The sequence below is a fragment of the Monodelphis domestica genome, chromosome 8, assembly GCF_027887165.1.
Source record: "Monodelphis domestica isolate mMonDom1 chromosome 8, mMonDom1.pri, whole genome shotgun sequence".
Classification (NCBI taxonomy): domain Eukaryota; kingdom Metazoa; phylum Chordata; class Mammalia; order Didelphimorphia; family Didelphidae; genus Monodelphis; species Monodelphis domestica.
The window spans coordinates 189,430,424-189,455,653 of NC_077234.1; the positions used below are offsets into that span (position 1 = coordinate 189,430,424).

At 37.1% G+C, this 25,230-nt stretch overlaps 1 protein-coding gene across 3 annotated transcripts in view; it reads right to left on the reverse strand.

Annotated features, from left to right (window-relative positions):
* LIMS1 (LIM zinc finger domain containing 1) overlaps positions 1–25,230 on the reverse strand; it is a 193,493-nt gene that overhangs the window by 137,992 nt on the left and 30,271 nt on the right. For 2 of the 3 annotated variants that reach the window (XM_056807370.1, XM_007501204.3), the window contains exon 2: positions 17,363–17,473. In XM_056807370.1, coding sequence (XP_056663348.1) covers positions 17,363–17,473 — 111 coding nt within the window. Of the gene's footprint in view, positions 1–17,362; positions 17,474–17,740; positions 17,839–25,230 lie in introns of those variants that run through there. The other variant, XM_056807369.1, reaches the window with a different exon arrangement.

Sequence of the window (25,230 nt, forward strand, 5' to 3'; positions counted from 1 at the left end):
AAGCAGGTATTAAGTACCTACTACATGGAAAGTACTGCTCTAGGTGCTGGGAATACAGAAACAAACATTCTCTTAAATTTCTTGTCTTTTCTTCCATTTCTGTCACACAATCTAACAAATGAACTATTAAAATGTATCAATTATTTCCCCCAAATTCCCAAGAAATTTCATTGATAATATGTAGTTAAAACCTCAACATTTCAATAAACCATCTAAGGAGAATGCAGCTTTCAAATATCAGACTTATAATATGGTTATCTCCCCCAAGTGCCTGAGAAAAGGAAATATTCCATAAGTAAATGATATATAGGTTTTAGGAATGCTTGAGGTTATCTAATCAGACACAATGCTAGACATTTAACCAAATGTTACTTTGAACATTCACTTAAACACCACAGAACATATACCAAAAGTTGGGTTTTTTTTTAATCAATATACATTCCCTAATCTTTCAGAGTGCAGAAGGGTAATAGGACACCAAATTGACCCTACAGGATAGAAAGTAACAAAATCTGCTACTCTGTAAAACAAGTAAGAGTTGTTTGAGAAGTGAAAACTGTAATCAACTGAGTTGTCTTTGTGAAATTTGTTCTTGCTTACACAATGCCAAATGCCTAATGACTGATTCTATTCCTTTGAACTAGGTCAACCAATGGTTTTGGCATTCTGTAAACTCTCCCATTCCATCCCCCAACACATACATACATACACACACAAGGCCACACACTGATTACAATTTTCCTTTAAAAGAGTCTTATGGGAAGACATCAAAATCTAGCTATCAAGCTTTATAGAAAAAAGTCATGCTATATCTTGTCTGGTAAGAGTATGATATGTAACATAGTATTAGCATAGTGTAGCAAACAAATATATTAAATTAAAAGCAAATATTTCCTTCTCTGCATGTGTACAAAAATTGAACAATAATATTCTTTAAATAGGTCAGTAGCTGTGTTACAATCGAATGTAATGGACTTCTCCATGAGGGGCAATGCAGTGATCCTGAACAACTTGGAGGGATCTATGAGAAAGAACACTATCCACATCCAGAGGAAATACTGTGGGAGTAGAAACTGCTTGAATACATGGGTCGAGGGGAACTGGCTGGGGATATAGACTCTAATGAACATCCTAATGCAAACACCAACAGCATGGAAATGGATTCTGATCAAGGATACACGTAATACCCAGTGGAATTGCGCGTCCGCTATGGGAAGAGTGGGGGGGGAGGGGAAGGAGAGGGATAATATGATAACCAAGGAATAATGTTCTAAATTGACTCAAGAAATAAATAAATAAATGAATGAAAAAAAAAGGTCAGTAGCTAAGTGGCAGAGTGGATACAGTGTCAGGCCTTAAGTCAGGAACTCATGTTCCTAATTTCAAATGCAGCCTGAGACACTTTCTAGCTATGTGAGCCTGGGCAAGTCATTTATCCCTATTTCCCCTCAGTTCCTCATCTGTAAAATGAACTGGAGAAGGAAGTGGCAAACCAGTTCAGTGTCTTGTCATGAAAACCCCAAGTGGAGTCATGAAGGGTTGGATACAACTGAACAACATTCTTTTAAATGGGGTTATTGTTAAATACATTTACAAGGGCTTAAGGAGGCAGCAATGAATCATTAGCCTAAGACAGTTAAAGGGCAGCTAGGTAGCTCAGTGTATTATAGAGAACCAGAACTGATGATGGGAGGTCTGGGTTCAAATCTGGTCTTAGATAGTTCCTAGCTGTGTGACCCTGCGCAAGTCACTTAACCCCCATTGCCTAGCCCTTAACTTCTCTTCTACCTTAGAACCAATACATAGTATTGATTCTAAAGTGGAAGGAAAGGGTTTTTTTTTAATTATTTACTATGATTTTTTTAAATTATGTAGAAATAATTTTTGACAATTGTCTTCTGACATTTTGAGATTCAGATTCTCTCCCTTCCTTCCCCCTAACCCCTGCCTCTCCAAGATGGTAAATTGTCTGATATGGATGATACCAGTATTTTCATGCAATACATACTTAGAAGGCAAGTCTTAAAAAAAGACATGATTATGGTTATAGGAAGAGTGTCCTCACTATACTAGATCTATTTATTTATCAAGAACTAATCTTTTGACTAATGTCTAACCCTTCAATTAAATGTTCATTCATTAAATGGTTATTGTCTGTTATATATAAAGCACTATATCCCACGGAGCTGGCACTTGAAAAAGGAACAAGACTCACACACTCATTGGCCACTCCAACTTTTTAAATAAATGAAAAACTGAGGACTTGCTTCAAGTTATATATAAAGGTCTATGGGCATCAGAAGGGGCATTTTAATCCACGTCCTTTGCCTCCTTCCCTTGTACCACATTACCCAAGTAACTCTGAAGTAAGACAAAGTAGGATCTAAGCAAAAAAAGAACCAATGGTAAAGTTGGAGAAGAAGAGCTCATTTTTCTTCAGAGTTCCTTCCAACATCCTGTGAACCACTGGGTGAATGGAAAGGCTGAAATAAAGATCTTACAAATTATTAATCAAAAGAGGGAGAGGGCCTATTGATGACTTTTAGAATTCAAAATTAGAAATCACACCCCCAAAGAGATCAAGCCCTTTGGAGCAATCTTGAAAATTAATTAATTGCCAAGCCTTTAGTAAAACACACACACACACACACACACACACACACACACACACAAACACACATACATACACACACACACACACACAGAGTCATAGTCGCTCCAGTTGCTGTTGCATTCCTGGTCTACTTTCTTTCTTAACTATCCAAGAAGCAAGTCAAACCTAGTCCTTCTCTCTCCTCTCTTTCACTCTCTTCTCTGCTATCTATCATTCAGATGGGACTAGAGCTAGTTAATTATTATCCCAGTCACATTACAATAGCTCTGGTGTTCACAGAATCACAGACCTAGTTAGAAGGAACCTTAGAAGTCATCTAATCCAGTCTTTCATTTTACTTAAATTTAAATGTGATTTATCGATCCCATCAAACCCCTTCATTTTACCAATGAGGACAGCCTTGGAGGAATTAAGTGACTTGCCTAACACAATAAAACTACCCAAGACATTTGGAAAGAGAGAACAAATGAAGGGAAGAATCTCAAGGACTAGATCTCCTGATTGCTCTGTTGTCAAGCCATTCAACACATTTTGCCTTTTAAATTTCAGTCAACAACTTTGGAATACGGTGAAAGGAGAGACATAAGTGGATGACATGGAAGCTGGTAGTTTTTTCCACTGGATAAAGCAAAAGACCTACAGATTTTCTAGTATCCACCCCTATGCCTTCTGTGAAGACAGCATGGTACAATGGGAAAAAACCCTGAAAATTGTGGTAAATGAATATCTTAGAATTTTACTGTATCTTAAGAATCAACAAATGGGAAGATGTGTGTGAACTCAAGTACCATAAAGTAAGAAAGGAAAATACTGAAAAACATCAGGGTACTACCTACATGGTGCCATAGATCTCTGAGGTCTGGACCTGGTTCAAATCTTACCTCAGACATTTAATAGCTGTGTGACCCTGAACAAATTACTTAACCTCTGTCTGCCTCATTTCCTCATCTACAAAAATGGGGGGAAAATCTTCTAGGATTGTTGCAATAATAAAAATGAGACATTATTTGCAAAGTGCCTGGCAAACTTTAAAGCACCATATAAATATCGTTTTTGTTTTCATTATCATAGTTCACATCAATGCCATGACCAAGCTCAAGCCTAGAGCTCTGTTGATGAAACACAGGGAAGTGGTGAGCTTACAGGAATGAGGACTATGCTGTCAGACTGTTCAATGTATCTGTTTTACTTTACTGTGATTCTTCGTTAAAAGGGTGGGCTCTGTTAGAGGATGTGTGAAAAATGATAGTGATATAGGAAAAGGAAAAGAATTTAATACCTACACTCAGATTTTTATTTTGGGTAAAATAAAAGCTTTTCAATTTCCATCTGTAAAACAGACATGATAATGGACTCCCCCTCTAACTCATGGAGTTGGGAAGATTTTTGTAAAATTGAAAGAATTATAAAAACATAAGTTGTTATTGAAAGAAAACTATATGAAACTATTCATTCTGAAGCCTAGAGGCCATTAAGGTTTAAATTCCTTTAAGTTCAATGCATTAGAAGTTCTGGCATCATTATATGATGATCATGGAATACTTCTGTGCTATAAGAAAGGATGAGCAGTTTAATTTTTTAAAAGCATGGAAAGATCAACATGAAATTGTGAAGAGTAAAATGAGCAGAATCAAGAGACTATATTATATACCCCAACAGAAATATTGTTTGAAGAATGACTTATGTATATCCACCTCCAGAGAAAGAACTGATAAACAGAAATAAGCAAGACATAGTTTGATATATACATATATCTTTTTGTCACATGATACCTTGTCTAGTGCTGAGAGGGCAGGGAAGAAGGGAGTTTCCTGGGAATTTTAATGTAACAAAGAAATTAATAAACAAATTTAAAAATAAAGATGTGTTGGAAGAACGAGGACATCAAAATGCTAACATTGCCTTTTCAGAGATTATAAAGTGGACAGTTTTCTTTTTTTTATTTTTATTTAAGCATTTTCCCATGGTTACATGATTCACATACTTTCTCTCCCCTTCTCTCCCCCCGCTTCCTAAGCTGAGAAGCAATTCCACTGGGTTATATATGTATCATCACTCAATACTTATTTCCATACTAATAAAACTTTTGTGATATTTTAAAAACCAAAACCCCATATCCAATACCCGTGTAAACAAGTGAAAAATCAAATGTTTTTCTTCTGCATTTCTATTCTAAAATGGGAAGTTTTAAAACCCAAACGGGTACTAAACTAGCACATACTGCTCAACACTAGCAATGGAAAGTTAAAGCAATGATGAAATCACATATAAATGATTAGAAATTAACTTGGATGAAAAAAAAATCACCAAAGTCTTTTAAAAACCCCAAAACACATTTCAAATGAATCACTGAAAAGACATTTTAGATGTCATCCCAACACCTCAGTATTTCAGGCTAATTCCAAATAGCAATCCACAAAATGTCCATTCCCATGTTTTGTAACTGAGTGTTACATACTGTAGGCTGAAAATAATATGCGAGGGTGTCAAGCCACATTGTGACTATTTTCATAGTGCTCTAAATGGGACAAAGCAAATCCTGAACTAAATACAAAAAAATAAAAAATGTTTCACATAGAATAATCTTTTATTCTAGACCAGACATTTTTAATCCAAGAGACACAGACTTTGGAAAATCAATCTCAATAATTGTATTTCAATATAGTTGTTTTTCTTTGTAATTCTATGTACTTTAATTTATAAATTTAAAAACACCGTTCTATTAAAGGGGCCCAGAGGCTTCACCAGAACCATATTCCAAAAGGGAATATGACAAAAAAATGTTAAGAATCTCTATATCTAGACACATTTGCTAAATCCTCAAAGTAGACATCTAGTGCTTTCAACAGAGAGGCTAAATATAAAACAATTCTTTATCCACCTCAGCAGAATCAAAACTAAGCAAACAATTTTTAATATTTTCAAAAAATAATTTAAAAAATTTGATCTACCCTGAAAGAGTTAAGAGTTAGACTACAGATATTTTTTCCTTCTTGTAAACTGAATTACAAAGTCTTTTGTCTCTAGACACAAAAAAAGTGTGCCCTTTCCTCATTCTTTCCAGAACAAGTTAGGAGTTAAAGGTATTACAGTTGGTGGTGAAATGGATAGAGTACTAGGCTTAGAGTCAGGAAGACCTGTGTTCAACTCCAGTCTGTGTTCCTGGCTAAGTCACTTAAAAACACTTTTTGTCTAAGTTTCCTCAACTGTAAAATAAGATGGAGAAGGAAACGACAAACCATTCTTGTATCTTTGAAAAGAAAACCCCAAATGGGTCATAAAGAGTTGGACACAACTGAAATGATTGAACAACAACAAAAATGCATCTTTTCTTTTTTTGGTATGTTCATTTATTTATTTAATTAATTTTGAATATTTTTCCATAGTTACATGATTCATGCTCTCCTCCTTCCCTCCCCCTCCTGTAGCCAATGAGCAATTTCACTGGATTTTACATGTCATTGATCAAGGATTGAACTATTTCCATATTATTAATATTTGCAAAAGTGCATCTTTTCTAAAGGCATGATCAGGAAAGAGAACCTCTTAGACCTCTGTCTATTTGATCAATTTCTGAAAAAAGCAAATAAGAGTTCCCAGAATGACTGACTGCTTTTCCTTGAGTGGTACAAACCCCATATTTTTCATGCAACTAATAAACCAAGGACACTGATGAGTACATCTCTCCCCAAAGTAGGTTCATAAGTGCAATGGAAACATTTTCCTAATAAAACATTTATTAGGCCTTTATTCCTCACAGATAACTTTGCCTTTTCAGATAAGTAACAATTCTTTCATCATTTTCTTTGATTTTGCCATTTCTATAAGATCAATCAGCAAGCATTTATTAAGCACCTATTACATGCCAGATAAGATGCTCTGTGCTGGAGATACAAAAACAAAAATTAAATAGTCCCTATCCTCGAGAAGCCTACATTCTAATTGAGGAAATAAGAATACATAAAAATATGTTAAAAATATAAGAATGGGAGACCAGATCTATGAGCTCATTGGTATGTAGAACTCCAGATGGGGAAATTCCCCCTTCCAGTACATGACGGAAACTCCTCTTCTTCTTATAGCCTTAGAGAGCCACCTCGAGAATAGAGAGGTTATGATTTACTCAGTCACAAAGTCAGTAGGTGACATCGGTAGTACTTCAATCTGGGTCTTCCTAGCCCCAAAGGCAGCTTTTCTCTATCCATTGCATCAAGATATTCATGGAAGAATAGACAAAATAAATACAAAGTAATTTTGGGCAAAAAGGTACTAACAGCTAGGGGTAGAGAAAAGGTATCAACAAAGGCTTCATGTAGAAGGCAGTGTTTAAGCTGAGCATTGAAGAAAAATAAGGATTTTTTTTGAGTGTGTGTGATTTGGAGATGAGAAGGAAACACATTCCACGCATGGAGCATGAAATATTACCTTATATCTTTCCATTTGTTCACAACCAAACTCCTTGCCTCTATTTCACCTCTTACTCACTTCTCAAATTCCTGTGATATGGATTCTGTACCTGCCATTTGACGATAATGGCTTCCTCTAATTTTATTGATGGCCTCTTAATTGTGCGATCCAACAGCATTTCTTTTCTCTATATCCTTGTCTTAATGATTTTAGCAGTTCTTTTGGGTTCAAAGATCATCTCTCCATAGATGTCTTCCAAATCTATAGATCCAGTTCTAATCTTTCCCCTAAACTCTACTCTGCAACCACCAAGGGCTTTTTATACATCTCTACCTGGATATCTGAAGCTCAACTATTATCTTCCCTCCCTTCATTCCATCCCCAAATTGCCTCTTCTTCCAAACTTCCTTATTTCTGGTAAGGGATTCACTATCCTTTGAGATACCTGAGTTTACAACCTCGAGTCAGTTTTGACTCCTGACTTTCCCTCAGTGCCCCATGCCCAGTCATCTTCCAAGTCTTACCCATCTTACTTTCATAACATAGTTCATATCTTTCTCCTCTTATGTGGACTTTATTCTAGATGGAGTTCTTTATCACTTATCACGTCTACAGCAAGAGTCTCCAAATTAGTCCCCCAGCTTCCAATCTCTTCTCTCTTAAATCATTCTCTATACAAGTATAAGAAATAATCTTGCTGGAACACAGGATTTGACCACATCATTTCCCTGCTGTGGGAACTGATCTTGTTGTAACTTCATCTTATGACTCAGTTCTGGATCTAACTCAGCTCCCTTTCTATTCAATTATGAATCTAATTCAATTTCAATCTTGTAAGAAAACTATTCAATTATAGGAATTGTAAGAAAACGTCTCTGTATTATTTAAACCTAGCCCTGTATGGCTGGGAAGCTGGACTACCTTGACCTGCTGCTTAGAGACTTTTAACTAAGGACCTCGATTATGTTCTCCAGAAACTCAGTCAGATCCAGAAACTGACATAAGGAGTTTTCCTCACAGTTACATATCTCAAGCAACCAATGTGTCTTATCTGAAAACTTGCGACACACTCACACCTTTGATTGAATACAAACATTTGAGGAGATTTGGGACGCCTCTTTTTCTGATTTCAGAGAATTGTACTTGTTCTTTCTCCCACTCCCAACTCAGAAAGTCTCTAATATTTATTCCAATTAGAAATCAGATTACCTAATTGTGTATCCTGGTTCATTGTTTTCTTTTAATTAATTGGTCTTATTTGATTAATTCTTTTTAATGCATAAAAAACTGTTCCACTCTGTTTTCAGGGTCTTTGGACTGACTGGGGAATCCATTGACCCATTTATTATGCCTATTTTGCTAATATATCATATAGATCATATTATTTCCTCAGGAATTATTGATCATCGACCACACTGTTCAAGAGAATCTCCAGTGACTCTCTACCCTCTCTCTAAAATAAAGTAAAAACTATTCCACATCACAAAATTCAAGTCATGTAAAGAGTTTTTTTAAAAAGTCACCCCTGGAGATTATTTTGGATGAATGAATTTTCACAAAGTTGGGCAAAGAGTGAGAGGGAATCTGGGATCATTTACACATTAAAAAAAAAGAAAAATAATGTAAGAATTCAGCACACAATGCCCTATGTATCCATTTCCATCTCTTACATATCCCCTCACTTAAGATCACAAATCTAGAAATGAAAACGTCTTTAGGAGTCATCTTCTAGCTCTGTTATCTTATACAGAAAGGAAATTAAGGCCAAGGGAGACAGTGACTTTCCCCCCTTGTCACAGACGTAATAAGTGATGGACCCTGGATTTAAACTTGGGTCCTATGACTACAAGGTTAATACTCTTTCTACCTTCTATTAGATTTGGCAGGCTAGCAGTCTGCTAAATGAGTCTAGCAAAAAGGTTATTATCCTGTACTAAATACATTAATTGTTTAATGTTTTGTTGACCTGGGATAATCACTCAATCAGCATTTATTAAGCACCTACTATATATATGCACCAGACACTGTTTTAAGTGTTGGGGATACAAAATGAGACAAAAAGTTCCTGCCTTCAAGAAGCTTATAATCTAATGGAAGAGACATGCAAACAAATATATACACAGATGTAGGATGAATAGAAAATAATGAAAAAGGAAGGCACTGAAAATAAGAGGAGTTAGGGAAGGCTTCCTGTGGAAGGGGGGATTTTAGTTGGGACTTAAAGGAAGCCAGGGAGACCTGTAGTTGGAGTGGAAGAGGTAGAGTGTTCCTAAAAAAAGGAAAATGACCAAAGAAAATGCCCAAAACTAAGAGATGGAGTATCTTGTTTCTTGAACAGTTGGGAGGTCAGTCTCACCAGATCAAAGAGTACATGTCAAGGAATAGATGTAAGAAAACTGGAAGAGGGAGCTAGGTCATAAAGCTTCAGAGATGGATAGGCTTCCCACCTGTAAAGTGCCTTAGAAACAGAGTTAATATGCTCTCCAGGTGGCCCTTGTTATTTAGAGACAGTCAGAAGCTGAGCTCTATAGACAAAACACTTGGGAGGAATAATCAATGTTGATAAATAACCAATGGACTCCAGTCCTAATGGGAAGCCATTATGTCATGGCACAAAGTCAGCTAGCACTTTATCATCCCTGGCTATAGATAGTATTGGATCATTTCTATTTCTTAAAGACAAAAGGAGACTTTTTTTTCCCCAAGAAAGTTTCTTTGGGTATAATAATTAGTCATCTTCCACATAAGGGTAAACAGAAAGCTGAAAGAAGTGCTGGCAATCTTGCCCAAAGGCCCCAAGTGGAGGCACAGATCTTCAGTAAAGAGGCTGTAAAATACTCTTCTTTAAAGATAAAGCAAGCAGAGGATATTCATTCCTTCAAATGCTTCTACGAATTGGCAGAAAATCAACTACAATTGGGTGAAGAGGTCTACATTTTCTGCCATATCTAGGACAGTAACATAAAACTCAGAAGTATCTGGCACATAACAGGCACTTAATAAATGTTGATTGCTTAACTGATTGATTACAAGGTTCCATCACAGCATCACCTCTATACACAATTCCTTAAAAGTTGGAAGAATGTAGACTTACAAATGAACCAAAAGTTTCCTTGGTTTCAGAACAAATTGGTACATTTTGGTGATGCAACTCCAGACTTATCTTTCTCCAGTTCCTCCATGGCCAAACTGATATTCCAGCAAATCACTCCTCTGGCTTAAGAAAGGTCAACTGCTTCTAGGATAAAATACAAACTTCTTTGGCATTTAAAGCCTTTCACAAATTGGCTCCAACCTCTTTTTCCAAAGTGACTTCAAATTAGTCATAAGTGTTAAGTGTTAAGATTAAGATTATTTGGAGATTTATCTTAAATTTGTAATTACTTATTAAATAAATTAAAAGAGTAGGTCATAGAAAGAAAAGGTGTGAGCCACATTGGTCAGCTGTTTCCCTTCCCAAGCCTCCTTACCTAGTCAGTACTTGCCTGAGCTTGTGTTCCCCTAGCTAGCTCATCTCACCATCCTTTCCATGCCAAATACAGCTTTCCTTTCCCCAGACCTGAAATTTATAACCTCCATGATGCCACTTTTCTGAATTTCTCTGATTGGACAGAATTGATCGCAGTTTGGGTCAGAGGCCAGTCTTCTGGACATCAGGAGACACCTGGGACAAGAGGCAAGTGTTCTCTAGGTGTCAGAGAGCTGTGAGGCTTCTGGCTTCCTCCCAGAGGGCACCTGAGTCCCTCTCATACAGATAAGCCTCAGGCTTTGTTCTTAATAAAATCAGGGGGTGAGGGCTGAACCAAAACCCAATTTACTAGAGAATGGGTTTTGAAATTCAATATGAAACTTTCCTTTAAAAATCCCAAGACTGATCTTAGGGTAACAAAAAAAGGGGTGAAAATTGGAGTTAAATTCTCACAATGTACTTCATATTCCAGGCCAGTAGGTTTTCTTGCTATCACATGTACAGAAAATTCTATCTCCAGCTTTATATCTTTGCATAAACTGTGCTCCATGCTTGAAACTTTCTCCCTCCTCATGTCTTCTGAATTCCCAGCTCCTTTCAAGGTGCAGATCATGTACAACTTCCTACACAAAAATTTCTGATCCCCCGCCCCACTCAGTTGCCAATGCTCATCCTTTTTTCCTGAAAGTATTTTGTATCTATATTATACAAACTAACTTTTGTATACAGTGACTTTTTGTTTCTTCCAACTTAAATGTAAGCTCCTTGAGGGCAGGGACTTTTTTTCTTTTTGCTTTTTATCCCCTCCACCTAGTGCAGCATGTGGAATGTGGCCGATGATTAATAAATGTTTATTTATTTGAATTCAACCTTAAGGTACTTGCCTACTTCCTCAGTCTCTTCATCTATAAATATGTGATAATCTCTGCCTTATAATTAATCTCCTTAGAGCTATGAAGGTTACTATGAAGGTTAAATGACATAGTGGATGTTAAAATGCTTTCAACACAAAAACTAGAGGCCCTTTAGCCCCTGAGATAAAAGCCTTTACCAGGCATCCTTTCCACACTGGGAGAGTTAGGAAAGTGTTGCCTCCACAATCTGGAAAATCCAGAAAAAAATTTTTGACACTCTCTTCATACCAAAGAAGTCTGATTTTTTTCTTTTTTCTTTTATGGAGTGTTTACAGTAGCTTATTATAAAAATTGGGTTAAGTATTTGATCATAGGCTTTATGGTTTCTAAACTTTTTCTGTCATCTGCAGCTTCTGCAAAACTTGCAAAAAAAAGTTCCATTTAATTTTTTTATGCTGACCTGTGATATATCGAAACCATGATGGGGAAAGTTGTGATGTGGAAGGGGTATCTGTATTTTCTTGCTGTTCAGTTGGTTCAGCCACATGTGACCTGGTTTAGTGTTTTGGGGCAAAGATATTGGAATGGTTTGCTGTTTCCTTTTTCAGCTCATTTTATTTTTTTAAACCTTTACCTTCCATCTTAGAATGAATACTGTGCATTGATTCTAAGGCAGAAAAGAGGTAAGGGGTAGGCAATAGGGGTTAAAGGACCTGCTCAGGGTCACAGAGCTGGGAAGTATCTGAGGCTATATTTGAATCCAAGACCTCCCATCTCTAGGCTTGGATCTCAAACCACTGAGCCACCTCCAGCTTATTTTACAGATGAAGAAACTAAGGAAAACAGGGTTAAATGACTTGCCCAGGGTCACACAGCTAGTAAGCATCTGTGTTGAATGATTTGAACTCAGGAAGATGAGTTTTGAGTGTTCTATCCACTGTGCCTTTTGGGTGCTAAATGTCTTTATACATAACCACAAAAATCATAGCATTAGATATTGCACAGTGGCACTGGATCACTGCCACTAACTCTCTCTTAATAGCCAACCCCCAGTAGCATAGGGCCACAGATTGAATCCTACTCCCAGAGGACCCCAAACTGACTTCAGTCCCTAAAAAGAAGTTAGTCCAGAATTGGTCCCAGAGACAGAAGAAGTACATGTATCCTCCCTGGTGCACACCCTGAGATGGGTTGTGCTAGTACTAGTTTTAGCCAAAATCCTTTGGGAGAAAGGGACTTACAGAGTACTGACTAAGCATAAAGATTATAGTCCTCATTGTGGAAAGTAGCCAATGCAGAGAAAATCTGGAATTGCCTGGTTCTTGTCAGTTCGTGATAATAAAAGTCTACAAAAGTGAATCTACTTCCTTCTTGGGAACACACAGAAAATTATTTCTAATGAGGGGGATGGACACAATCACTAGTATCTCTTCTAGGCTTTACAGTTTTACTATTCTGTGAATATCGCCGATTTTCTGTATTTCTTTCAGTCTGGATTTGTAACTCCACAAAACTTCTATGATGTTCATCTTGCCAACTGTAAACTACAAGGACTCTCTCCAACGGTGACTCATTTTGGTCAGTAACCATGAAGCAAAAATGGAGATGAAAAAGTGAAAGCCATCTTTAGAAAAACACTGAACTCAAAGCAGAGTAAAATAATTCTTCATCCCACAAGCATTTACTTTACGATGAGCAAAGGTTGGGGCTGCGAAACACAGCAAGACTCAAGCAGAGGAGAGAGAGCTATCTAGCCCTGGCAAAGCTAGTTGTAAAGAGCAAGGAACATCTGTAACAGTGAGAATTATCTCATGCTAATTTTTTCATCTTATTTATCTTCGAGAGTTAATCTCTGCCTCTGGTGATTTTTAGTTGTCTTTCACTGATCCAAAAGGAATCTCCCTGAAAATACCAGACTGTTTTTTCCTGTTAGTCATGGAGTGAATCAAGGTTAGGAATCTTACTTTTCTTTGTTCCTTATTCTACATGAAATAACCGGGTATTGGTTTGTATTTTGGTATAGCAAATAGTTATTACAGGGACAGGGGAAAATATTTCATGTGTTGAATGATTCACATTAGGCAACTATAAAACTTTGATACCATGTCAAAGGATCAATTAAGAGGTCTAGGACTTGAAAGTACTTTCGGTAAGCAATATAGTAACTACTAAGGGCAGCTAGATGGCACTATGGATAGAATGCCAAGTCTGAAGTTGGGAAGAGTGATGTAAACCTTGTCTTACACACTTAACTAGCAGTGTGACCCTGGACAAGTCACATAACCCTGCAAAATGAGCTGGAGAAGGAAACCATTCTAATATCTCTGCCAAGAAAATCTCAAATAGGGTCATGAAGAGGCACTTAACTCTGTTTGCCTCAATTCCTCATCTATAAAATGAGCTGGAGAAGGAAATGGCAAAGCATTCCAGTAACGTGGCCAAGAAAACCCCAAATGGGGTCACAAAGAGTTGGACATGACCAAAATAACTGAACAATGTGGTAACTACTAGAAGAAAAGAACTCAAACATACCAAAATATTCATAGCACCTTTTCTTTGTGGTAGCAAAGAATTGAAAACTGAGGGAGTATTCATCAATTGGAGAATGGCTACACAAGTTATGGCATTGATTATGAAGATCTGTAAGAGATGATACAGAGAAAAGAAAGCAAAACCAAGAGATAATGTATACAATGTCAGTATTGAAAAGGCGAAAAACTATCAAAGCTTGAGGAATTCTTATCAATATGACTGATGGTCATTTCAGAGGATTCATTCAATTTAATAAATATTTGTTAAGCTCCTACTATGTGCTAGGCATTGTACTAAACAAACACTGGGGATACAAATAAGAAAAAGACCCTCTTTCCCTGACAGGAGCTTATGACATAATTTAGGAATCATAATATGGAAAAGAAAGCTGAAAAAGAGGAGTGGGCCACTAGGGGCTAACCAGCACAGGAACTGATGGAAAATAGAGAATTACCTGGAAAGTTCTGAGCTCTCTACAACTTTAGCCAATTTAAAATACAATACCTTGTTCAGCAAAGGCACCAAAACACATTAGACTGATTAAAGTTACTGAAACATTGTGAGCAGCATCAAAGGCCCCAAAACCATTATGCAAGAAATTAGTCAAGTCTTCACACAACCTAGGCATGAAATCAATGTCTTTGTTTTACCTGAGTCACCAAGGAAATATTAGGGCAGTTAGTCTCTGTCTCTCACAATATTACATATCCTCCCGCAAGGTACACTGACACACAAAAGTCTGCAAATTCTGACTAAATAAAGATATTTGCAAACTCCATTTGGAACTAAAGTCCCATTCCTTGGCATAGTGCCTATTACAAAGGTTTTTTCAATTATTTGAACTCTTTTTCCTTTTCAGACAAGAACAACAGGCTCCCTTGATTCATTTAAAGTTCCCTCCTTTCTCCCCTCGAATGCATATACATCTCATTAAATCTTTGTGATTTTACAGTTTTTGCATTTGGGCTTATATGACAAAGTGGCCTGACAGGGGAAGTGGGATAGGAGAGGATAGAAATCCTTCTTCAACTCCTGATTCTGTGGGTTTAGTTGAAGATCAGCACTGGACAGAAGTGTAACTGATGAGGAAATGCTAACAGTCCTTTCTATATCATGGACTCACTTAAAAACTGTCCTTCCAATTTGTGCTACAGCCAATAATCTTTCATGCAAATTAGGCAGAATCTCCCTTGAGATACATTCTTTGGAGGTTGTAAAAGAATCCAGAAGGACTCCTGATATACAAAATGCAACAAATTTCTTAGCCTAAAAAAGGAGAGTGAGGAGAGAAGATTTTCAAGTAATAACCAAAGAATCAAAACTATTTATTCCACACAAATTCAGATTTACTGGACCACACTATACTCCTTCTTAAGGAAAAGGATAAGGATAAGAAAATCATCCCTCTTATACACTCTGGGAATCCGTGTTCTACTATACACCATTCTTTGAGGTAGCCAAAGATAATAAATAACAAGGGTCTGAATTATATATCAAAAATACATTTATTACTAGTAAACTTCTGCATCTAAACTTCTATTATAATAAAAACTTTTAAAATATTTTATATCTGTACAATCAAATTTGCTAGGGAAATTATAAATTGCTACTTATTACTGTAGTGCACTAGAATTCATTTGGAACATTTTAGACAGCTTTTTAAAGTTTTAATAATTTATTTCCCCCCAAATTGTACATAAAACCTGCTTTAAATATTTATTTTAAAATTCTGAGCCAAATTTCCTACTTCTGTCCCTGAAAGGGCAAGGCATATGACAGCTTTTACATGTGCAATAATGTAAAAAAAAAAGAATGAAGTAAAATCTTCTCCAAATTTGTAATTTTTCATAGGCAAAATAGGAAAACACAAATTGAATCCTAGATACCAGTTTAGTCAGCATCGAACTCCATTCAAATCTTTCCATTAACACCAATGTTCCTGATAAATACACTACTAGATGTGTATGAATTAACTATCTCAAAGTAATTCAAATTTTGGATTCATACATTAATCCTTACATCTGTGATAAAGAATTTTAGCAGCTAGAAAGTAGCAAATCACACAATTCAGCTCTTTCATTTTACAGAAGCTTTATAGTAACTTGCTCATGGTCACTGAGCTATGCAGAAGAAGAATGAGAAACCAATTCTTCTAAAACCTACTCCAATGCTAGGGTCAACTAAGAAGGAATTGAGTATGTTTGTCATTTCAGAGACAAGGAAACAGACAACAATTTGCCTGGAATCCTGGAAATGAGTAATGATGATGCGGGGGGGGGGGGGGGGGAAGTGTACTAATCTGTTACTGTAACTACTCACTTTTATGTATAGCACCTTAAGGTTTACAAAACTACTTCTTCATAATAACTCTGAGGTTGAAACTGTTTTACAGATGAGCAAACTTTATAGATTAGTAATATAGTTAGCTAATGAAAGTCATGTGGAACTTAAACACACATCTCCTCACTCCAGACCCAGGGATCTTTCCACGAGATGATACAACCTTTCATGTATTTTATTGCTAAATTTCTGTCCTTGGCTTGGTTGATGTTTCTGTCCCACAGTAACAAGATTGCAAAGTCTATATCCTAGAACTTTATGTCAACCACCTTTTAAGTCTCTTTTGTCAAGGTGAACAGAGACAATATGGCACCATGAAGGGACAAAATGGTGCCATGACAATAACTTGACTTCTGCATGAGCATCTAAAGACTTCTAACTTCAATGTTCTGAGCAAGGTATTAGAGATGTGTAAGCAAGAAGGGTGACTGTTTGGGAATCAGTGGAAAATACACTGGAATTGTAGCTGAAGATCCAAGTTTCAAATCCCAACTCTGCGCCTAACCACCTGTGTGACTTAAGGAGATTCATCTCCTTCTCTGAAACTCAGTTTCCTTATCTTCAAAAGGAGAATGAGGAAAATAATCTTTAAGTTCCCTTCTAGGTATAATCCCATATTCAAGAAAATGACACTATAAAAAGGGAAAAGACAATCTACTAGCCATGTCTAGTTCAGCTGGTGAATTAGTGAGGTTTCCACGGCTGTGCCTCAATAAGTAACCTCAAACTTTAGTCCTAAAATAGTCATAATTTAGAAGAGAATAATGCAGATTTTATTCTTTAAAGACCCTTTAATGGGGGACAGCTGGGTAGCTCAGTGGATTGAGAACCAAGCCTAGAGACGGGAGGTCCTGGGTTCAAATGTTACCTAAGACACTTCCTAGCTGTGTGACCCTGGGCAAGTCACTTGACCCCCATTGCCTAGCCCTTACCACTCTTCTGCCTCGGAGCCAATACACAGTATTGATTCTAAGATAGAAGGTAAGGGTTTAAAAAAAAAAAGATCCTTCAATGGAAGAAAGGGGCCTGACAACAACAAAATACACACAGGCTCTAATTGTTTTCTTTACCCACATACCCTGTAAAACACAGCAGCAAACAAGAAGTGATTTACAACACAGAAAATATATCATCACCAATTCTTACCTTACATCAGGAATGCCTGGGGTCCAGCCCAGGAGCCCAGTTTGAGTTGGTTCCTCACTCCTTAGTCCCAGATGCTGTTTACTGCCGCCTCCCTCTGCCACCGGTGAATTTCTGGAAGTTCAAAATCAGTGTAAATTAACTGTTCAATTTGTCCAGTCTGTGGAGCATAGCTTCTGTACCTTTTAAGGCTCCCATTTTAATTAATCAATTTTAATCCATTACTCCCCTCTTTCCATGCTAGGTCTCAGTACTTTCCATTCATCTGTTGCTTTAGTGAGAAAAGATCTGAGACTGCCTTTCCCCTCAAAATGTTTAACTCAGTTTGTTTTTTAATGGCAACTGGGGGCAGATAGATGATGCAGTGAATAGAGCACCAACCTTAGAGACAGGAAGACCATGTTCAAATGTGGCTCCACTTATCCCTGTTTGCTTAGTTTCTTCATCAGTAAAATGAACTGGAGAAGGAAATGGCAAACCAGTCCAGTATCTCTGCCAAGAAAATCCCAAATGGGGTCATGCTGAGTCGGACAGGACTGAACCTCCTGAACTATAACGGTATGGACTAGGTGAGACAGGCCTATACCTACTTATGAGGTTAGAGTAAATGTCAGGTTGGAATCAATTCAAAGCAGGCTCAGCCTGTTTATGCCGAGGAGAATCTATTAGCCCTCTGCCAGGTACTCTCACTTCTAATTGACTATTCCATTCACGGACCTAAGGAATGAATAATTGAGTCAGGAATCAGGAAAGCCTATCCAGCAGTAAGAGAGTACTATGAGTATTGAGTTCTTACTTATCCCTCTTAGAAAGAATTCAGTATTCATAGACCTCTGTGGTCCAGGTAAGGTTGGCAAGACCAGCCAAGATGGTCAAGAAGTAGGGTCATATACTAGGATAAAGAAGAGGAACTAGCCACATTCACACCAGGAACCCAAAGGAACAGGTTAGGGGACAGGGGAAGTCTCATTCAAAGTAGAGATAAGACTTTAAAAGTAAATACCCGCCAAAGATGGAGGGCACAGTGACAAATGCCCACTAGGGCAGGAATCCCTAACAAATATCTCATCAAAAAAGGACCTCAAGGTCAAGACTGGGTAAAGAAAGAAGCTAAGTAAAAAACAAAACAAAACTGGGGAAGTGGGGAAAAAGAGACAGGCAGACAAAAGAATTTTGAGAGGAGACAGAGATCTAGGAGAGAGACAAGAAGAAAGAACAGGATAAAAAGAAGCGGAAGGCCTCCTATAGCTTAATTTTTTTCTTTGGCCAAAGTAGATCACCTGAAATTTAGACCTCTCTTCAATTAATCTACTTTTGCTTTCCCATGTTGCAAGTTACCTGGTATTCATTAAGCGCAATGACTTTCATCACAGGCTCATTTTTGGATTGCAGCAATAAAGGCTGTTAACACAAAGCAGTCAGGTAGCTAACTAGTCCATATGTGTTTCATTTTTTTTTGTGGGGGGGGAGAAGGTGGAGAATGTTCTTTTATAAAGTGATAGCCCACTTTGGACAAGCACATGAGGATAGTAATAGACAAATGAGGCTAGGGCTGGTGACACAATCCAGGGTAACAGGGGTAATATTAAACCAAAATGTCCTAACACTTGGGGTTAAAGCAACATTCCATTGACTAGCTAATGAGTTTAATCCTCCTCGGGCTTGAACTGTGAGGAGCTGATTGGCTCTTTCCAGGGTACATGGTTCTCAATTAACCCATCTGTCCTCTCCCAGTCTAAAAGTTAAATTAAATAAATGCCCCAGAATAAAGAGGAGAAAAGAGGAATAATGATTTTTAAGGGGTTGGGGAGGTGAGGTTAAGGTAGTATTCACCTCCAATAAAAATCTAAATTAAATGATGTTTTAATTCATTTCAGGATTTTTTCAAATATTCTAGTTTTCGTACAAGGAAGGTGGGATGGATAGGAGGGAAACTATCCTCATGGTATTCCATTTGTTGACATTGCAATACCATAGTCCTCACATCAAGCGCCTGTCCTGGTGAGAGGAAATGTAACAAAAATAAACATCTTTATAGCATTTTCTGAATCTCACACATTTAATCTGGTCTTCAGAGGAAGCCTGTAAGGTAGGTAAAAGGCACATGGTATAATGTAAAGAATAATATTGGTCTTGGAAACAAATCCTTGGGTTTGAGTTCATACTCTGAGATTTTACTTTGTCTTACTATGGGCAACCTCTTTGAGCCCCAGATTCCTGATCTATAAAATGGACACACTGATATTTGAACTCCCTGTCAGGGTTGTTGTGAACCAGGGGGAATTATTGTTGCTATCCCTATTTAACAGATGGAGAAGAAAAGAGAATGAGAGATGGAATGTCAAGTGTGAGAAACAGAGAGAAGGAAATAAAGGTTTGTAGCCAAGCCATGAAGAATTTTAAGTGCTAAATAAAAGACTTAATATAGTATTCTAGAGAGAACAGGGAACCTCTAAATTGGGGAGAATCTTGAAGCATGGAAGCCTGTGAAATAATGCATCCAGATGAGAAGTAATGAGGACTTGAACTAAAGCTAGAATTGAAAGAAGAGGTTGAAAGAGAGATTTTGTGGAGACAGGAAAAGATTTGACAACTTATTGGATACTTATAGACTGGAGAAGTGAGGGAGGAATTGAGGATAACACCAAAGTTACAAAATTTGGAGAGCAGAAATAATGGTGGTATCTTTGCTATAAATGGGGAGTACTGAAAGAGAGGTGAGTTTGGGATGGGGGGAAGAAGATAAGTTCTGCTTTAGAAATGTTGAGTTTGAGATACTGACAAGGCATCTATCCCAACTGAAATGTCCAAGAATCAATTAGATATGCTAGGCTGAAGCTCAGGGGAGAGGCTAAGGAGGGATGTGCTAGATCTTAGGGCGTCTACCCCAAGGGTGTCATTGATTAAAAAAAAAGTCCCCATATATCTCAAAATATTTATAGCAGTACTTTTTGTGGTGGCAAAGAACTGGAAATAAAGTACATGCCTATTGATTGTGGAATGGATGAACAAATTGTGGTAATGAATATAATGGAATATTACTATACTGTAAGAAAAAGGACAAACATGATAAATACAGAACAATGGGGGAAATTACATGTATTCATGAAAAGTAAAGGGAACAGCCAAGAAAAAAATATACATGATGACAACGATGTAACGTGAAAGAGCCAGAAAACAATTTTTTTAAAATTCAAGTTTCAAGATTTTTTTTACAATAAGGGCCAGAAAGAAAAGCTATGAGAAGACAGCTCATTCCACCCTTTGGGGTCATCCATTAGTGTGGAACATTGCATAGATTGTTAGATTTTTTTTCTCTGTATTATCAGTTTTCCTGATTTAAAAAAATCTTTTTAAAGTGAGATCACTCTGGGAGGATGGCGTGTGTGATAGAGGGGAAATTTAGGTAATGTAAAAACAAAAGATCAATAACCTTTTTTTGGCAAAATAAATAAACCATGTAATCAAAGTAACACAGCAGCACCCATTACAAGAAACTATCGAGTTCTAGGAGGGGACGAATTAGCTTGATAAAGAACTGGGTGCATTAGGCTAAGCTAATGATATAATCAATCAGAAAACTAGATAACATGAAAACTGAAAGGTGTAAACACAGAATTATATAAAGGAGTTCTTACTAACAAAATATAACCTCAAGTAGTAGAGCGGAGAACTAATCCACAAAGCTAGAATCCATATCACTCATCACTTTATTCAGTTAATGAGAGATTAATGAGTAGTAAGACACGCAGAAAATAATGAAAACAGTTGCACATCATTACAGATCACTGATGAAACGGTGAATCTGAAGTCAGAGAACCTGGGCGTGAATCTTGGCCCCGCTGCATATTCCCTGGGTGGCATGAGCAAGTTACCCTCTTTAGACCTCATTTTTCTCAGCTATAAAATGAAAGGATTGAATTAAATGACATCTGAGGCTCCTTCCAGCTATAAATCTATAGCCCCGTGATGCTAAAAATATTCTGAATACAGGTAGTATTGAGAAGATTTTCTTCTTATAGAGGTTTGACATAAAACCCATTAGAGACAGTTTGGTCTAGGCAAATAGACCTGGGAGTCAGAAATGGCTGAGTTCAAGTTTGGCCCTCAGACACATACTGACCAAGTGACCCTGGGAAGGTCAATTTTCCTCTTGGTGCCCAAGGTATTATCTAAGATTAAATTGCAGATAAGGTGCTAATCTACATTGGTAAAGGACATTCTTCTCCCAATGAAATCACAGGTCGAATCCAAAATAAAATAAAATAATTACAGATATCACTTTCACTTACTGCCTGTGTGACTTTGGGCAAATATCTTAACCTGTATGTGCTTCAGTTTCATATATACATACATATGTAAGTATGTGTGTGTGTCGAGTAGAACCTAGTAGAAAAAACACCAAGAGATCCTATTTTTTTATTTTTCAAAAGCAGTTATTTTTGCAGAAAGTCTATAAGAAAAACTCTAAAACTAAACAAGTTTGAAAAATATATCTATCATACCAAATATATACATATGTGTACATATATCAAATCAGAAATTAAAATGTTTTAGTATTATTCTGGGAATCATTTTGACCTCATGGATCCCCTGAAAAAGTCTTAGGGACCCTGAGTTTTTCTCCTTGGACTGGTTTTCCCCCACAATTACTATAGTAATTTCTAAGACCCCTTCTTCTTAGAATCTATGGTTCTATGAAAATGAAAAGTGGAAAAATATGCCCCATTGAAATAGTAAATGAGAAAAAAATATGAAATTTTGTTGAAGATTTTATGTAAATGTTTCTGAAATATGATATATGAACCTATTATACAATCACAATCTATCTTAGTAAATAATGTTTGTCCTAGAATGAAAACGGCTACTTTATATCTTACATAAAATTAAACATTTGAAAAGTTCTTGACAAGACACACACACACACACTATGTAGCAGCAACAAAGATATGTTTATAGGCTATCAGTACAAAATGGACATAATATTTATATTAGTTCCTTCACAATTACACGACTTTCTTTAAAGAAGGGAATTGCTTTCTAATTCTAAAAGTTCTCAGTGAATTATGATGATCAGACTCAGGCCTCCATTATTTGTGTTGTCATTGTGGAATGCGGGGAATGTTTTAATTCTGTTTATGTTGGATAAACTGGAGATCATCCAGGAATGGACAATATGGATCAAAGAACCACAGATTCAGGACTCAGAAAGACCATATCATGTTCAACATCCTCATGAATACAGATATAGAAACTGAATCTGAGAGTGATTAAATGACTTGTCTAGTGTCACATAGTTAAGTGCTGGGGGCAGTATTTGAACTCAGATCTTCCTGACTCTGAGCCCAACATTCTCTCCACTGAACCATAAGCTCCTTGAAGGGAGAGGTTGATTTTGCCCCTTTTTGTATCCCTAGCACTTTGCAAAGTGCCTGGTGCAGAGTAGGTGCTTAAAACCTCTCAAATCATCAAAATTAATTAATTTATTAAGTTCCTACTGTATATCAGGCACAGTGCTAGAAACTGAGATTAAACAATTAAGTCAGTCTCTGCCCTAGGAATTTACAAGCTAATGGGAAAAGACATGGACCTTTGAGAGCATACACAAAATATAATTATATGAGAGAAGGTAGCTGTAGAGGCAGCTGGGTGGCACAGCAGAGAGAGTGCTGGATCTAGAATTAGACCTGAATTTAAATCTAGCCTCAGACATTTAAATAGCTGACCTTGGGCAAGTCACTAAACCTCTATGGGCCCCAATTTCCTCAATTATAAAATAAGGACAAGAACAATCTACCTCCAGAGTTCTTATGAAGATTGAATGAGATAATATTTATAAAATGCTTTTCACAGTGGTGGGTATATATAGTGAATACTTTTTTTAAAATTTAGTTTATGGCTTATAGTTTTTATACTTATAGTTTATTTTTATTTTTAAATTAAAAAAAAAACCTCACCTTCCCTTTTAGAATCAATACTAAGAATTGGTTCCAAGGCAGAAGAGTGGTAAGCTAGGCAATGGGGGTCAAGTGATTTGCCCAGGGTCACACAGCTGGGAAGTATCTGAGGTCAAATTTGAAACCAGGACTTCCCATCTTTAGGTCTGGTTCTCAGTCCACTGAGCCAACCAGCTGCCCCGGTTATAGTTTATTTCTTAGCAGTTGTGGGGCTCATGAAAGGTTTCATTAAAAAAGTAATCTTTAAACATAGTCTTGAAAAAAAAAAACAACCCTAGGAATTCTAAGAGATAAGGAGAGAATTCATTCCAGGCAAAGCCAACAGCCCATGGAAACAAAGGAAGATAGATAACCAACTGCCATATTTGAAGATTACCAACCAGGCCAGTTTGGCTAGACCATAATGTGTGGTGAAGGGGAGAAACAGTTAATAAATTTAGAATGGTAGGTTGAGGCCATGTGATGAAGGGCTTTAAGTGCCAAGCAGAGGATTTTATAGTTTATCCTTGGAGTTTATTGAGTAATTGGAAAATCATTTTGGCAGCTCTGTGAAGGATGGATTGGAATGGGAGGTTTTTTTCTGATTCCCCTGAGTATAATCATTCTCCTCCTTAAAAATACTATGTATTCAAAATGGAAGAAAAAAGAAAGAAGGGAAAAGATGTTATTAAATCCTTTCTATGTGCCAAGCATTGGACAAAATGCTGGAGATTGAAATAAAGGAGAAAATTCCTACAGGCAAGGCACTCACTCTAACTGGGGGAGACAATGCAGTTTAGTAGCAAAGTGGGCAGTGACACCCGGGGTCCTAAAGGTGCATCAGGAGATCAGATGACAGGACTAAGGGTCTAGGGAGCATGATGGTAGAGCAAATGGTAAGGCTCACAGGCTCTGGGACATAGTAAGCAGCAAGGCTTTAGTTGGTGACTCACAAGTCATCCCAAGTGGTATGAACAGGTCTTCCCTCTTGACAGTCCTTAATTGGGTCCTGGGCAGCTTGGGCCGAAAAAGGATGTGTAATTCACAAAAATATTTTTTTTGTGTGTATCCAGAAATAGAAAAGTATACTTGGTATATACAAAGGGGGAAAAAGAGTGTGGACCACATTATCAGAACTGAAGACTTCAAAGAGATTAGGAAAAAGAGAAATAGAACTTAAGAGACCATAGGAAAATTGAAAATATTATCTTAATAAAAAACAACACACCTTACTTTCTCTCTTAGAATCTATTCTAAGTATTGGTTCCCAGGCAAAAGAGCAGTAACAGCTAGGCAACTCTACTGCCTCTTTCCTACCAAACAAAAAACAAAAACACCCAACATTTCAAATGACTTATTCAGCTTTAAAGAAACTAAGTAAGTGTATAGATGAGAATATTCTATAAATTATTATTTTAAACCCTTGCCTGTTGTCTTAGAATTCACATTAAGTATCAATTCCAAGGCAGAAGAACAGTAAGGGCTAGGTAATAGGGGCTATAAGGATGATATTAGAAAATAAGTATTCTTTTATTAGTTTATAGATAAGAAGTAAAGTGGCTGCTTGAGAAAAGAACTGGAGTTTGAAGCAGAGCTGAGAGTGTGTTAATTTCAACTGCTAACAGGCATAACCATTTTTCCATGTCAATTACTCTCTCTGGCAGTTGGCAGAGACACACTCTCAGAGACTCTCTCAGGGCTGGAGGAGGTAACATCTTTGCCTCTCTCTGTGTGTCTGAGGGAAAGACCTGAAGGAGCTCAATGTTTTCCTTTCCCAATTGGGAAACACTATTGAATATCTATTGTGGTTTTTATAGATTGTTTAACTCTGAGAAGACTAAAGAAAAACCTGGTCTCAGGTCTCAGGACTCAGAGTCCTAACTGGATTCTTGTTGAGACTCAACTAGCTAACCTTTGCTATTTTATAATTTGAGG